Below are 16446 nucleotides of genomic sequence, written 5' to 3' on the forward strand. Positions count from 1 at the left end.
CAGCCATGAAATTAAAAGACGCTTACTCCTTGGAAGGAAAGTTATGTCCAACCTAGATAGCATATTGAAAAGCAGAGACATCACTTTGCCAACAAAGGTCCGTCTAGTCAAGGCTATGGTTTTTCCTGTGGTCATGTATGGATGTGAGAGTTGGACTGTGAAGAATGCTGAGCGGTGAAGAATTGATGCTTTTGAACTGTGGTGTTGGAGAAGACTCTTGAGAGTCCCTTGGACTGCAAGGAGATGCAACCAGTCCCTTCTGAAGGAGATCAGCCCTGGGATTTCTTTGGAAGGAATGATGCTGAAGCTGAAACTCCAGTACTTTGGCCACCTCATTTGAAGAGCTGACTCATTGGAAAAGACTCTGATGCTGGGAGGGATTGGGGGCAGGAGGAGAAGTGGACGACAGAGGATGAGATGGCTGGATGGCATCACTGACTCGATGGATGTGAGTCTGGGTGAACTCCAGGAGTTGGTGATGGACCGGGAGGCCTGGCGTGCTGCGATTCATGGGGTCGCAAAGAGTCAGACATGACTGAGCGACTGATCTGAACTGAATGATCAGTGTTACTGAGCATCTTTTTATATGCTCATTAACTATTTATATATCTTTGTTAGAGATATGTCTTTTCAAATTATTTGCCCATTTTTGGATGAAGTTATTTGCCTTTTTTGTTGTTAAGTTTTAACATGGTGGTTTTTAAAGTAACCTCTGGCGATGCAGGTGGCAGCACTCTTAGGTAAGTGGGTTGATGTTTGGATCCTGGTTAGACAACTTACAGTGTCAGGTTGCATGTAGAAGATTGTGTTCAAGTTAAGCATGTCTAAGAAGCTAGTGAGATACCCAGGTGGAAATATGCTTAAAAGGCTATTTGATGGGTCTGGATTATAAAAAAAAATAAGAGCAAGGGGAGGTTTCACTTGGTAATAAGTCCTTCAACCATGGGACAATGAAGCTTTTAAAGAACTATCTGGCAGTAGTGAGACAGCAGTGCCCACCAGGTATTCTAATTGCCTCCTGCATGTCCCAGCTCCCTTTGAGTTTGGCAGAGATGTACACATAGTCATGGTCAATGAGCTGTGGGGGAAGTAGCGTGTTTTTCTTTTACGCCAAGGCAGTAAAATATTGATGCAGGGTTCTTCCTGTTTTTCTCCCAAAGGGAGACTCAGGAGGCCATGGATTCCAGATGGGCAACTATAATATGGAAGCACCTCCATTTAGCTCAGGTCCCTCAGTGTGTAGAACCAAGCCCCTTGACAATTCACACAGGCCATTCAACATGAAAGAGAAATGAAGCTTTTTTATATTTATCCACTGAACACACTCCATTTAGAGTTGTTGCAATAGCATAGCCTGCATGGAATTTTATCTGTTTGATATTTCAGGGACACCATTATAGAGCTGCTGTGTTATGTTGATCTTTTATTCCTTAACAGCATCAATGCCATTGGAGGTTACTGAGCTAAGTAAGATTGTTGACTTTGAAAAGATTAAAATGAGCGGGGTGGTAAAATGTATTGTCTAAAAAAGCCTATAATGTGGATTCTTGTAACTGGAGTTAACCAGGCATGTGAAAAATCAGAGGCTAGGAAATTAACAGTCAGAGCTTGGTAACTTGATTTTATTAAATATATCAGTAGTGTTGTGTTTTATCCCATTTTTATACTGTTACACTCAAGTTATACAGCAGTTAGAGTGAACTAACTCTGATAGTTCAAGTTTAATAAATCTCTTCAGAGTTACTCATGATGTCAGATAGAGATTTGGTTAATCTTTCTGAGGAATAAAGGGGTACTTGGAGAATGAAATAGTCTTAAGAATCATAGGTCCTTATGTCCCAGGGGAACCGAGAAACCAGGTTTTTACTAACATAGGTGATCAGAAATAAAGGACTCATACCTCATGAAAGGGCTTCCCAAGTGGCTCATTGGTAAAGAATCTGCTTGTTATGCAGAAGACGCTGGAGAAACCGTGAGGTTAATTCCTGGGTTGGGAAGATCCCCTGGAGGAGGGCATGGCAACCCGCTCCAGTATTCTTGCCTTGGAGAATCCTCATGGACAGAGGAGCCTGGTGGGCTACAGTCCATGGGGTCACACAGAGGCACACACTGCTGAAGCGACTGAGCACGCATCCCATGAAAATTCTCCTTGGTTTGCAGCACACATCAAGAAGTGGGAACCATGCTTTTTTCCCCCACAAAATGTTTTTTACATTACTGAAACAGGTGCTAACGTTTAGAAATCAGATTTAATGTGAAAACTTGGCTTGTCTTTTAAAATGGGGGTGTGTCCCCTTTCCCCAGGCTGGTGCCAGCCGTAGGCTGGAACAGAAATGACACGAGTTAGGCTTCCTGCTTTCCACAGCCTACACTTGGCCCAACTCGCCAGTCACTGTACTTAAGCCACAGCTCCAGACGTTTTGGTTGGAGAGTTTTTTTCTCTGTTATAATACAGCTGTACCCTGGGAGAATGAATCTTGTCAGTGATTTAGAATGTACTTTCACCTAATGAATTTTCACTCAGTTCATTTATTCTGATAAACATACTCTTCAAAAATACCGTATTTTGGATGAGTTAAAGAGACTTTGTAGATGAAATGGCTGTTATCTGTGCTACAGCATGTGCTGTCTACTTGGAAAATCTCATATAAAGGGAACGTTTTCTGTTCCCTTCATAATTTCTTCCTCATCGCTGCTAATTACTTTACCAATGCGTATTGAGATCCTAATAGCATATGATATCACTTACATGTGGAGTCTAAAATACGACACAAATGAAGCTATGAACTGAAACAGGATCTGGAACACAGAGAACAGTCTGGTGGTTGCCGAGGGAGCGGAGGGTGGGAGAGGGTTGGATCGGGAGTTTGGGGTTAGCAGATGCAAACGTAGAATGGATAAACGACAAGGTCCTACTGTATAATACAGGAAACTATATTCAATATCCTATGGTAAACCATAGTGGAAAAGAACCTGAAAACGAATGTCTGTGTGTATAATTGAGTCATTTTGCTATACACCAGTAATTAACATTGTTCTTCAACTATACTTCAATAAAAATAAATTATAAAAAGTTTAAAAATATAAAGTTATCTACACGTGTTCCTCACACCCATGGTGGATGCATGTTGATGTATGGCAAAACCAATACAATATTGTAAAGTAAAAAATAATAATAATAAAATAATACATGTATCCCCGCAAAAAAAAAAAATAAAAGAAATATCCCCCAAAAATAAAAATATAAAGTTATTTAGACCATACTCCCATGAAAAAGGTCAAAATACAGCTGTTGGCTACCAGGAGCCCAACTCATTTGTGGGATTGGTAATCTCAGCAAAGAAATAAGCACTGTAATGTTGCCACACCAAGGTGAGAATGGGGATGGGGAGAGAGAGCTGAACTTTGCCTGGGAAAGCTGGAGGAGTTTTCACAGTGGAGGGCACATTTCATCTAGGTTTTAATTGATAAGTAAGAGTTCTTTGAACTTTCTGAAATAAATGAGCTTAAAGTTGCCTATAGTGTGAATAGTTTAAAACCCCTTATCTGTGATTTTCAGTAGGGCATTAAAAAGTAGGCTTCACCTTGTCTAGTGAATGTATACAATTATAGTGAATGTGTATAGTGAATGTAATGTGGGACCCTAAAAATAACCTAGCAGACTGAAACTGTGCAAAACCCTTTTAGTAATCAATGGGAAAATGGAATGGTCTGCAACCTTTAAAAAATTTTTTCAAACATGAGAAAAAAATCTCTTCCTATCAATCATAAATTATAGGAAAATGAAAAAATAGTAAAATTAATAATTATTCAGAACATTGTATTTAAACATTAGAAACACTGAGAATTATTGTGTTTCATTTCTTTGTAAAATCTTGTCAAGTTGCAACAGCACTAGCTTTCTTCTTATTGCAAAACTTACAGTATTGAGATAGCATCTTTTCTGTGCCTTGAATTATCATAGTCTTAAGTCTAAATCAGATTCCAACAGCTTATCCTTATACTTTCAAAGTTGTGAAATTTCTTAGTTTTTTTAAATAATAAATTTTTGTGCTGAGTCTTCATTGCTGTGCAGGCTTTTCTGTAATTGTGGTGAGAGAGGGTCATTCTCTAGTTATGCGTGGGCTCCTCATTGTGGTGGCTTCTCTTGTTGCGAGCATGGGCTCTAGGCGTGCGGGCTTCAGTAGTTGCCGCTTCCAGGCTCTAGAACAGTCTCAGTATTTGTGGTGCACAGGCTCCGTTGCTCTGCGGCATGTGGGATCTTTCCAGATCGGGGATCGAATGTGTGTCTCTTGTATTTCCAGGTGGATTCTTTACCACTAAGCCACCAGGGAAACCCCCTCCCAGAGTTTTGTTTTTTTTTTTTTATTTAATGTGAGTTATTTGGCTGGTATCATCTCCTTTGGGACATCTTCATCCTTTCCGTCATGACTGCGTTCATTCTTTGATGTTGCTACTTTTGTCTTCACAAAGTTCCTCTGGCTGTGAATTCAGAGTCTCACATACAGCATCAGTGTCAAAATTCCCACTGTTAGCTATTGATACTATCCCCATTGATACTGGATTTAAATTCCAGTTCCAGCAGTATAATATTTTGCTTTTCTGCTTCACTTTCATCTTTGTTGACCAGTTTTCACTTTGGGTTATCCATTTTCATGTCCTTTGGTTTTATCACTGGAAGACAGAAAGTCAGCACCATTCCTTGCTTTGCTGTCTGTACGTGAACTGATTACAGATGTCTTGTGAGTAATAACAGACAGACTTTGAAAGAAGCAGCATGACTGGCCACTGATCAAGCTGAACATCTGTTACATATGTAGTGATTTGTGTACTGAAGAGCTGGCAGGGGAATTTCTATTTGATGCAGCTACTCAAAATCACAGTGAATAGACTTTGGTAACTGGAATATAAACTTGTGTTGTTGGGGGTTTGGTGGTGTTGAACTGCAGCGCTCCAGGCTTCCCTGTCCTTCATCATCTCCTGGAGCATCTTGTCCTCTGTCATCCCCTTCTCCTCCTGCCTTCAATCTTTCCCAGCATCAGGATCTTTTCCAATGACTAGACTCTTCACATCAGGTAGCCAAGGTATTGGAGCTTCAGCATCAGTCCTTCCAATGAATATTCAGGTTGATTTCCTTTAGGATAGGCTGCTTTGACCTCCTTGCTTTTCAGGGAGCTCTCAAGAGTCTTCCCCAGCACCACTAACTGAACTGTGGTAACTAAAATCCATGTATCAAAACAGTGCAAAGCCAGGACTGTCTCTATGGATATCTGTTTTTTTTTTTTTTGGCTGTGTGGCATGTTAGGTCTTAGTTCCCAGACTAGGGATTGAACCTGTGTGCCTTGCACTGGAAGTGTGGAGTCTTAATCACAGGGCCACCAGGGACATCGCTCTCTGTGGGTATCTTGAGTGGCTATTCCTGTTCTTCGTGGGAGGTTCAGCTGAGTGCCAGTGTGACCCTCATTTGTGTCACTGTGACAACCAAATTGCTTCTCACATTCTCTATACATGCGTGGGGTGGGGATTCCTCCCTGGGTTGAACCGTTTTGGGGCCACTTCTGGGTCACTGTGTCATTAACCAGGATGCCAGGGCCAGCCAGGCTGCCGCTGGCGAGCACTTCCGTGTTCACAGCAGGGTTCTGACAGCAGCCTCCCTGAGCATGTGGTGCCTCCCCTTCCTTCATAAGCCAGGTCAGCAGAAATCACCCTTGCCTGGGGAGTCAGTCACTTATTGTCAACCTGGGCTTTGCCACGTGCCTATCTGCTGCTTAACCTCTTTGAATCCTGCTTTCCCCATCTGTTAATTAAAAAAAAAAAAAGTTTTCACGTACCTGATTTATAAGATAATCTTGAGTACATGGAAAGTGTATGTTAACATCAGGCAAATGTGAGCAGGTGTTCTGGGGATGATGAATAACTGAATCATTGAGATAACATTTCTTGGATTTAAAATGAAATATAGCAAAGACCTCTAATGTCTCAGCAAAATCAATATCCCCAGCTTTTGTTTTATTTTGACGCACCGCATAGCATTGCAAGGATCTTAGGTCCCCAGCCAGGGATTGAACTTGGGTCCCCTGCAGTGGAAGCACAAGAGTCTTAACCACTGACCACCAGGAAGTCCCCGCCTCAGCTTGTAGACACGCCCTCATGTGAGACTTCACTGGTTTCCCAGCTCTACCTTTCAGTGGCTTCTAGTTGCTCTTTTCTCACTTAGCTCCCTTCATGGTGAAGTTCAGCAAATTGACTCATAATCCATCAGTACATGAAGTGACTTCAGACAGCCTCCTCCGTGATGGTGGACCTTATTTCTCCATTGATATTAACACGGGGAAGATAGAGCACACAGGAGTTGGTCTCTTAGAGAAGCAGGCTGCGGGTGGCGCCCAGCTGGTAGCCATTTTGAAGGATGAATTTTCAATAGCTTAGAGTATAAATGTCAAGCATTCTTTGCCTGGCTCAAAAATAAATATTTCAAGTAAAGTCAGCATAAATAGATTTGTCTTGGGTTGATCTGAGATGCTGATTACTTGTGGATTTTTAGCTTTACGTCTGGATTGAAGAATTTGGTGAAATAAGCACATTAGTAGAATGTTGCTGGTTTAGTAAAGGTTTCCTTCATCTGTAAGATACTATCCTATAATTGCTTCAGACTTTCAGAATGTGTAGTATAGTGAGCATTTGTAGACATGTTCTCTTTTTACATGGTGTACTAATGTGGAATTTGTTGGAGAGGGAAAAAAAATCTATGACTTGTTATTGAAGAATCTACATGGAGATTATTTTTATCATAAATGAAGCTACTTATAGAATTTAGGTGAATAGAATATAGGTGATCTTGTTTATTTTATTTTAGTTTTGTCAAGATATTTAAGGAAAGTGAGATTATTTCAATGCTTCCATGTACATCTGTGATGATGACATTTTTCAATAGCTGACAGAACTTTCTTCCAATCAAAAAAAGCTTCTGTATTCCAGCTTATATAATTGTTACCTTCCTTTCCTTCCCTTATTCCCCCAAAACTAAAACCAAAGTAAGAATATATTATTCCATTTTTATTAGGTACCTTTTTAATATAAGAAGCAGTGCTGTTACTCTTTGATCAGGGAAATTACTCCCTGTTTGTGAAAAGCAAATGTGAATTAGAACTTTCAGATGGCTGTTTAGCTTCCAAAACTGTTATCTATCTGTAGTTTTCTATTTTTTTTCCATCAGAGGATAATTGCCTTATAATGTTGTGTTGGTTTCTGCCGTACAACACCTCAAATCAGCCATAACTGCATATAGCATTCTATTTTCAACAGATTTTTCATGATGAAGAAGTAACCTTTGAAGATAAAATAGGTGTTCTTTCTAATATCAATCATCTTAATTTTAATTGCTTCATATATTTAAAAATTTGTATTAGGTCAGATACTCTTGTTACTACGTGTACTCATTCACTTAGTCGTGTTCGACTCTTTGCGACCACTTGGACTGTAGCCTGTTAGACTCCTCTCTCCATGGAATTCTCCAGGCAGATGCTGGAGTGAATTGCCATTTCCTCCTCCATTTTTTACTATAAATATTTGGAATTCATCACAACTGAGATTAGCATAAGAATTAAGTTACATTTTAATGATTAATTCCCTGTTAGTAGTCAGTACAAGCCTAATGACAGAAATTTAAGAGTTATTTTTCAAATAATTGCATTTTTAGATCAACTCCTCCAAAATCTCCTCTCTCTTTATGACATATAGAATTGTTGCCTATTATGTATAACCTGGAAGAAATTAGTAGAATCGAGAAGAGATTCTTGTGAGAATGAAGATACTCAGAAGCTAACACTGACCTAGTTGAGATGGTATAAACATGAAGCATCCAGAATTATGGGTTAGAACAAGTCTTTAAAATATTTGAGGTGTCACTTAATATTTATTGAAAATGACTCAACATCAGATATTTGTTCTTCAAGGTCTGATTTTGTGAAGGTGGAAATATACAATAATACAATTGGTGGGGAAAAAACTAGCTGGAATTCATTTTAGGATTTTTTTTTCCTGAGACAGAAGATAGTCACTTTCTTCTCAAAGGTTCTGTGGTTTTACATACCCAGGCATTCCTGGCTTAACTGACATCAGAGTATTTATAGATTTAGTTTAACATGGAAGCAGTAGTGATTTTAGGCAGGTTTCCCAGCTTTCAGTTCAAATTTCACACAACTTGGGGACATCAACAACTTATATTTTGTAAAGAGGTTGGTCAGGAGTTGGCCATTTAATTGAAATTATTCCTTGAATGCAAACGAAAGTTTTTGGATATCATCCTGATTTGCTTAAAAATTAGGGCATTTAGGGACCCTGGCAGTCCAGTGGTTAAGACTCCGTCTTCTAAATGCAGGGAGTGTGGGTTTGAGCCCTGGTCAGGGAGAAGGCAATGGCACCCCACTCTAATACTCTTGCCTGGAAAATCCCATGGATGGAGGAGCCTGGTAGGCTGCAGTCCATGGGGTCACGAAGAGTTGGACACGACTGAGCAACTTCACTTTCACTTTTCACTTTCATGCATTGGAGAGGAAATGGCAACCCACTCCAGTGTTCTTGCCTGGAGAATCCCAGGGACGGGGAGCCTGGTGGGCTGCCGTCTATGGGGTCTCACAGAGTCGGATATGACTGAAGTGATTTAGCAGCAGCAGCAGCAGCAGCAGGGAACGAAGATCCCGTATGCCACAGGGTGCAGACACAAATTCTTTAAAAATCAATTAAAAACAATTTAAAAAATTAGGGCATATCATGGTTTTCTGGGAATTGATTTCTTTGTGAAGTTTTGCAGGAATTAATTCATTTGTAGAAAATACATTTTCTTGAAAGATGTCAGTGTTTTCATACATTATAAAATCCACAGAATGAACGGCTGCAGAGTTCTTTCCTGTTTTTTAAAAAAATGTCACTTTAGTTCTGTGGTTCTCTATTAAACATGTCTGGATTTTGTGAAGATGGTGAGAGATTGCCTGTAGCTCCTGTGATAGTTGCTCCTTTCGTCTCCTTTCCCTGCGTGCTGACCCGTCAGATGCACTAGGAACTTGTCGCACCCGCGGCCCAGCCTCCTCAGCGGCTTTGACATCATTTACGTCTACACCCAAGCTGTTCAACTCTAGGACGTGGCCTCTGTGAAAAGGAAGATAAGCCCTTAGGTCAGGGCTTATCTGGTAGCCCTGGAACATCTTTTTTAAAAAGTATGGAATTCACCTGTAAACTTTCTAGGTCTTATTTTTGCCTCTAGCTGAAATTTTCACTTTATCTCTGACCTCCATTCATTAGCTGCTTTGCTAAGGTTACAGCATCCAGAATTACGGGTTAAAACAAGTCTTTAAAATAGTTAAGGTGTGATTTAATGTCTGTAGAACATGATTCAAAATTAGTAGTTTCTTCTTTGAGCTTTGGTTTTGTGAAAGTGGAAACAAGGGCCATAATAAGATTAAAAAGAAAGAACTAGCTGAAACTCACTTTAGGATTTTTTTCCCCCTTTTTTCTTGAGGTGTAACATAGTCATTTTCTTCTCAGAGGTTTTGTGGCTACTTTGATTTCAGCCACAAGCTTCCTGAGCTCATCTTTGCCAGTTCTCCTATCTACTTGTTCTGACGACCACTTAGGGCATCTTTTTAAGCCAAACATGCTAGTAACAGAGCCTCAGACTTGCTTAGTGCTGTAATTCTGCCTCTGAACTCAGGATGCTTTCTGGGATGCTCTCCAAATGATTACGATGTTAGAAAGTTATGTCTTTCAACCATCTTTGACAAGGAAACTTCTTTATTAAGTATTATAATTATGGCACCTGATATAATTTACTGGATTACACAGCCAAATTTACAAAAGTATATAGATTATTCTCTTTCTGCTTCCCCACCAATATGATGGTAAGATCTTAATTTCCCATTTTCTCTCTTAAGCTATCTTAGAGGAAAATGTTCTGTCTAATTTTAGTCACTTTGAAGATACGTGTACAGTAGCTGGAACTAATGGGTGATAAAACATGACCCATAAGAAAGCCCTCCTGATTGGGCCTTCCTGCCCTCATTTAGTGACTGATAAGTTCATTCATAAATTGGCTTTTTACTTGGCTGTCAGGACTTGAGTGACTTTACAGGCTATATTTTGGGGAGCCCTTTACTAACTTTACCTCCAACCTCAACCTTTCACAATAGGAGCCAGAGCCACCCTTGTGAGTGGCCCTGTGCCAGCACCCAGCCCACTGCCTCTGATGGTCTGTCTGTATCCCTGAACTTGACTGTAAACTTGTGAACACCAGGAATTGTTCCTTATTCATTGCTCTGGGTCCTTGCACTTCACTGCACTGTAGAGACACTGGACTGGTGTGAGGTTTAGAGGAAGTGTGTGTAAAGAAGGCATTTCAGCTCAATAGCTGTTACCTGCTATTAAGATATTTTCTATGGCAAATTATTTTCTTTATGGAGCATTTATTGGTGTTTAATAAAAAGAGATGATCACATGCCAGGTAATTTCTGGGAAACTCTCCAAATGATGAAAGTTCCAGAAGGTTATATCTTCCAACTGTCTTTGATGAGCAACTTCTTTATTAAGTATTATAATTATGGCACCGAAGTAGGTTTTTGATAAATATTTGCAGGTTGTTAAACCTGCAGTCAGTCTGCATAAATTCTAAAGCATATTTTCAAATGTGTTATACACAGTTTTTAAAAGAGGTCCTATATTGCATATAGTATGGTGGTTAAAAGGCCAGTCTTTGTCAGCTGTCTAAAGTTTTTATCCCTACTCTGTTCCATCCCAGCTATTTGAGGAATAAAGAAATCTACTTCCCAAGGGTGTTAGGAAGATTCATTTATCCAGATAAATCTGTGCTTGCTGTGTGCAGGGTTTAGAGAGTTTTATTCTGCAGAGACAAACTATAAACAAGTAAACACAGAAAATAGAATCTCAGATTGTGATAGATAACTACTGAGGACCTATTGCACAATACGGGGAATTCTACTCGATACTCTGTAATGACCTATGTGGGAAAAGAATCTAAAACAGAGTAGATACATGTGGAACTGGTTCACTTTGCTGTACACTTGACACTAACACAACATTGCACATCAACTCCAATAAAAAGTTCTTAAAAATATGGGTTTAGAGTTAAGTTTAGAAATTAATAAGTTCTTATTTCTAACTTGTTTAGAAATAAGCTCTCTTATTTCATGGAGAAGACAATGAAACCCATGAATAGGACAGCATAGATAGGAGGAGTAGAGGCAGGGGCCGGATCTGGAGAGCTGGGGCAATGGGCTTGCCCACCTGCAGGGCCAGGGCAGCCCCTCCACTTTGAGAAGACAGCGTGATTTTAGTCTTGTTTTTCAGTTTTCAATAGAGACACGGGTATAGAAGTGCAAACACCGTGATAACTGGCAAGTGAGTAATACACAGTGACAAGAAGGGCAAGTGGCTTGGGATCTCACTGTGGGAGACCCAGGGGGAGTTGGTCAGGGGGACAGCCCAGGGTCTCCTGACCCTGGGTAAAGGGGGCATCTGGTCCTCAGGGCCAGCCGAGCGTGGCCACGTCGGGGTGTGGGCTCCGGATGCTAACTCTGCCACATTTTCCAGAGAAGCAGAAACCTGAATGTCTATGTGAAATTCCCAGATTTAAAAATGTTGGCTCATATTTAAAAAAAAACCTTATAGTAGGTGGACAACATGCCTCTATGGGCTGCCAGGCTGAAACATCTGCTGCAAGCCCTTTGCTGCTGTGATAAAGGGGATTAAATGAAGAATGATGCATGCTAACATGTAAACCATTTAGCCTTATGTCCAGAACATAGCCAATACAGAGGGAGAAGAGGGACTTTTTATTAACTGCATTGTTCATGCGTTTCATTGTCTTCGGCATTAATTTGTTTAGTTACCTCTAAATCCATATGAAAAATTAAATATTATGCCACTCAAGTGACTTACGAGTGGCAGTTGCTGTCATTTGCCTATGAATTTGGTCAGTTGTTGGCTTTATTCATTTGTTGAGTGAATTTTATATTCATGGTATGAAAGTCAACAATAACCTAGGCTAATTTGTGTGATAATAGAAAGGATGGGCACTTCTTGCTGATTCACTCATCTCTCATTTACCGTGGACTTCCTTTGCTCTGCACACTTTGCCTGCGTCACTTGTCCTTGGGCTTTTGCCACAGTGGGTCTCCAGTCCTTCTGGCCAATATTCTGCCTGGGAAGTGGGAAAGAACTGTGGCAAAAATGCCATCTCAGATCAGGCAAAAGATGATGGGAAATGCAGCCTTATGACGTGATGTCCTGTTTAGAGGCTTTTCATCAGTTTTAATGAAACACAAATGTGCCCAAAGCAAGTTTATTTTATTTTCTCCAGAAAAAAAAAAAAAAACAAACACTTCATTTCGTAAGGCCTATCCCACGTCGTTTTGCATTACAAGGATCGTGTTTGATGTGTTGCAATCCGCTGGTGATTGTCATGGGGGAATTTTACTCAGCACAAGCATCTCGGGTGGTTTGGCCACAAGTTAAAATTCTGGAGCATTACAGAGAGGAATGCTGGGAGTAACAAATATACTTGACTATTTCTAATAGATTAAAGGCTTATAAAAATGCATCTCCCCTCCCCACCCCCAACCCCACCAAGGTTTTGTTTTGTTTTTGAATTGTTTTAAAAAGAGGTCATTTTGTTGCAACAACATGATGCTAAGGACTTGAAAATAGTTTTTTTTTTTTTTCTGGGAAAAAAAATCTTACCTGTAAATGCAAGTTCCTAATCGAATCAATATTTTTCTCTAAATTTTTGCTGCAGATCATGGAGGAAACAAATACTCAGATTGCTTGGCCATCAAAACTGAAGATTGGTGCCAAATCCAAGAAAGGTAAATCATGCGAGATGGAGAAATCGATGTTTGTGATAATGCAGACTATGGAATATCCGCAGGTTTCCTGGGAATTCAAATCAACCTTTATCCGTATCATAGTTGTTCCCAAATATTTGTTACATAGCAGTATTTGGGAAGGATTATCATAATGCAAAGTAACATATAACTTTTTGATTCAACAACAGAATAATATTTTTAAGTATTTTGTAATAATAGACATGTTATTGTAGAAGATTATTGTAGCATCTTATGATTTCAAGGATGACCATGTAGTGGCCACGAGTCATGGTAACTGCCCACACGTAATAACCTATTTTCAACACACAGACTCCTTCTGTTTACACTTTAGATTTCTTGTTTATGTCCCAGATTTAGCAGCTGATTATTCTCACCTCCAATTTGAGAGGAACTTAGATTTCCTTTCCTGACTGCTGCTTCTCCTCTTCGTCGATCACACAGCAAAGAACACACAGGATTTCTCTTTTAGGCCAAGCATTTTCCTTGTCTGTCTTTTCCTCTGCTTTAATCTAGAGGGCGCTCACTGGTGCATGGATGGTCAGAAATGAAAGCATAGGACCCTTAGTTTCCTTCCAAGATTACATATTATTTTCATATTTTCATTATTACATATTATGGATAGCTTTGTTGTTGTTGTTGTTTAACCCCAGTGTCAAGAAACTTTGTTGCATATACTTCATTAAAAGATGCCCATAGTCCTAGGAGATAATGGAGAACCATCACCAAGCAATTCAGAAAATGGTGGTGTGAGCTGAGCATTGTCTGTTGTGGTCTAGCTTTTTTGTTGTTGCTGTTGAGTTTTATGTTTGTGCCCCCTTCCCTCTGTGACCTTTATTGCTAAATGATGCTGAACACTGCAAGATTTGTCAGCTTTCTTGTTTCTGGTCATCCAGATTGCCTTCTTTTAATCTTATTTTATTAGAGCTACTCATCCCTTGGAATGTAAGTTATTTTACAACTCGTTGCGAGTGTTGTTATCTGGACTTCAGTGGACTGGAATTCCTATTGACACTCTGACCTTGTTATTTTCAATATTTGTGACCATGGTGGGGAGAAAAGGGAAGCTTATATGCTAAACAGTCCTAAGAAAACATAGTGAATTTCCAAGTGGAATTCCACAACTTTGTAGGAATCTTGCGTTTGCCAAGTGCTATAGGATGTATCTATCTCCAGTGTGCTGAGATGTGCTATACTTATGCAGAAGGAGAAGGTGCCACTAGCTGGCTGCCTCCGAATTTGGTTGTTTGCAGCCGTTCAAAAATCCCTGGCCTGCTGTTTGAAAAGGTTGGAATTTGGACATGAACTGGAGCCTCCTTCTGTGTTGTCATGTATTTTTACTTAAAGAATGACATGAGTTTCATTACTAGCCTAATAAAAATGTAATTTGATCAGTCCCTAAAGAAAAGCCCCAAGGAAACATGAATATTACAACAATCCCAGATAATTTTGGATGGCTTATTCTCTTGCATTATCCATGCTACAGTTTTCCTCCCCCTGTCGTGGGAAACTCAGAATTATTCATTTTATTCATTTTTTAAAATGTAAAATGTGGTTGCATCTTTAGAGATGTTAGATAATATGGATCGAATAGATTAAGGTAATGTTGTAGATCGGTTTCTGGTCATGGATCAATTTAACCCATTCACAGTGGCCAACTCTATTGATACATTTTGCTTTGAGAATAAGAGTATCTCAGCAGTACATTTGAGGGCATTTAGCATAATTTCCACATGGTTAAAGTTAACTTTTGGAATTGTGCCTAAGAATTGATCCCTGAAGGCCTGTGTCTAAAGACATCCTTCAATTTTTTATTATTTATGAAGTGCCATAAATGTACACAATACTGAATGATGAGCAGAATGTGCCAAAAGAGAGAGATTGAGCTCAAGGAAGAAAGAAAAAAAAAAGTGTTCCTCAGAGGAAATTACTCTTCAAAATTGACTTGATTTGCCCTTAGTTCTTAAACACACAGCTGCTGAATCACATTTTGGCTTACATCCCTGATATGTGTATTCCTGTATATTTTTAAAATGGTCTGATTTAGAGATGAAATTTGTGTGACTATAGTTTGTGTTTAGTAAAAGTCAAGTGGCAGGAGGCACTTTAGAAGGTAATTATTTGCTTTTTTATCTGACCCTTTCTTGCCTCTGAATCGTTGTTGAGAAAAGAGGTAGTGTTCTTAATTTTAAGCTTTCTTCATCCCAAACTATTATTATTCAAGAGACCAAAGAATATAAAGGTATCTAGGGACTCATGGCATGTTTTGGATGATTATTAAGTTCTAAGTCCCATGGTGATGTGAAGGTTTGGAATTTGCAGATGATCCCTCATGTGCCAGAGAGACAGTACAGCCATGTGTTTGTATTGTATTTCACTTTTAGATTTATGATGCTTATTGATTGAATATTTGAGCCTAGACAAATGTTTTTCATGGCTACTGTTACCATAGTCTGTCCCTTTCTTTACCTGATGGGAATTAGTCCTGCATTTTTCAAGTAGTCCTGTCGAAACTTTATTTTTCAAGTCATCAGTCCTTTATCGGAGCAGCTGTGTGAGTAGCTGTATGTCTCCTTGGGTTGATGCGCTAGTAGGATCCTGCTTGATATAAAGGCAGAAAGTCAGCATCCTGAATTTGCCATCATGTAAGAAACTTAAGATTCTTCTCTGGAGAAGGAAACGGCAACGCACTCCAGTATTCTTGCCTGGAGAATTCCATGGACAGAGGAACTGGCAGGCTCCAGCCCATGGGGTCACAAAGAGTCAAACATGACTGAGCGACTAACACACTAGAGATTCTGGTTTAGTAGGTCTGGGATGGGACTGGAAATCCTTATATTTAACAAGTTCCCCTGGTGGTTCTTAAGGTTGAGTCTGGGAAAAAAAATCTCAGCATCTGATATGGAAAAACCATTATTTAGTCACTAGGGAGACCATGTGTCCAAAAGGGAATGGATGGATGATGACTGCTATCGGAAAACAGGCAGGATCCTTCAGCGGCCACTTCTCTGGAACAATGTCCATCTTGGTTCCTAAAGAACTGCATCTATATGGACTCATTAGTTTCATGTCTCTGTCCTCTTTGCAGTCAGCATGAATGAGTTTAGAGTGACAGTGACCTCTTTGTTCAGTGCCTGTGTGAGATGCCATTGGGGGCACAAGACTGTCTGGTGTTTGTCCCCTCCATCTGCCCCTCTTCCTCCCACATCACCCTTCTACCCCCTTCTTCTCTCCCCTTATCCTCCCCTTTACCTTTCTTCATTCCCTTTAACCATAGAAAATACAGTGGAGAAATGTACTAGGAATATTGTCATTTAGTAAGCAGGGCATTTTGGGGAAGTGCATGTTTTGTGATATAAACTCAGGGACTATAAAACTTAAAAAAAAAATTCCCAAGTGTTTGAAATCATTGGGAGATTGAATCCTCAGTCAAAAAGAACTAAGAATTTAAGATTCAGTATCTTAATTTTACATAGGCATTTGGGCATTCAAATAGGCAAGCCTAGGATTGTCTTGGAGAAGGCAATGGCACCCCAGTCCAGTACTCTTGCCT

The 16446-nt window shown here is 39.8% G+C and overlaps 1 protein-coding gene across 2 annotated transcripts in view; it reads left to right on the plus strand.

Moving 5' to 3' along the window:
- Nucleotides 1-16446, plus strand: part of BICC1 (BicC family RNA binding protein 1) — a 351439-nt gene that overhangs the window by 184572 nt on the left and 150421 nt on the right. For both annotated transcript variants that reach the window (XM_010852021.1, XM_010852022.1), the window contains exon 3: nt 12806-12875. In XM_010852021.1, the coding sequence (XP_010850323.1) occupies nt 12806-12875 (70 nt within the window). The remainder of the gene's footprint in view (nt 1-12805; nt 12876-16446) is intronic.

Source organism: Bison bison, unplaced genomic scaffold (genome assembly GCF_000754665.1).
Source record: "Bison bison bison isolate TAMUID 2011002044 unplaced genomic scaffold, Bison_UMD1.0 scf7180017864306, whole genome shotgun sequence".
NCBI classification, from domain to species: domain Eukaryota; kingdom Metazoa; phylum Chordata; class Mammalia; order Artiodactyla; family Bovidae; genus Bison; species Bison bison.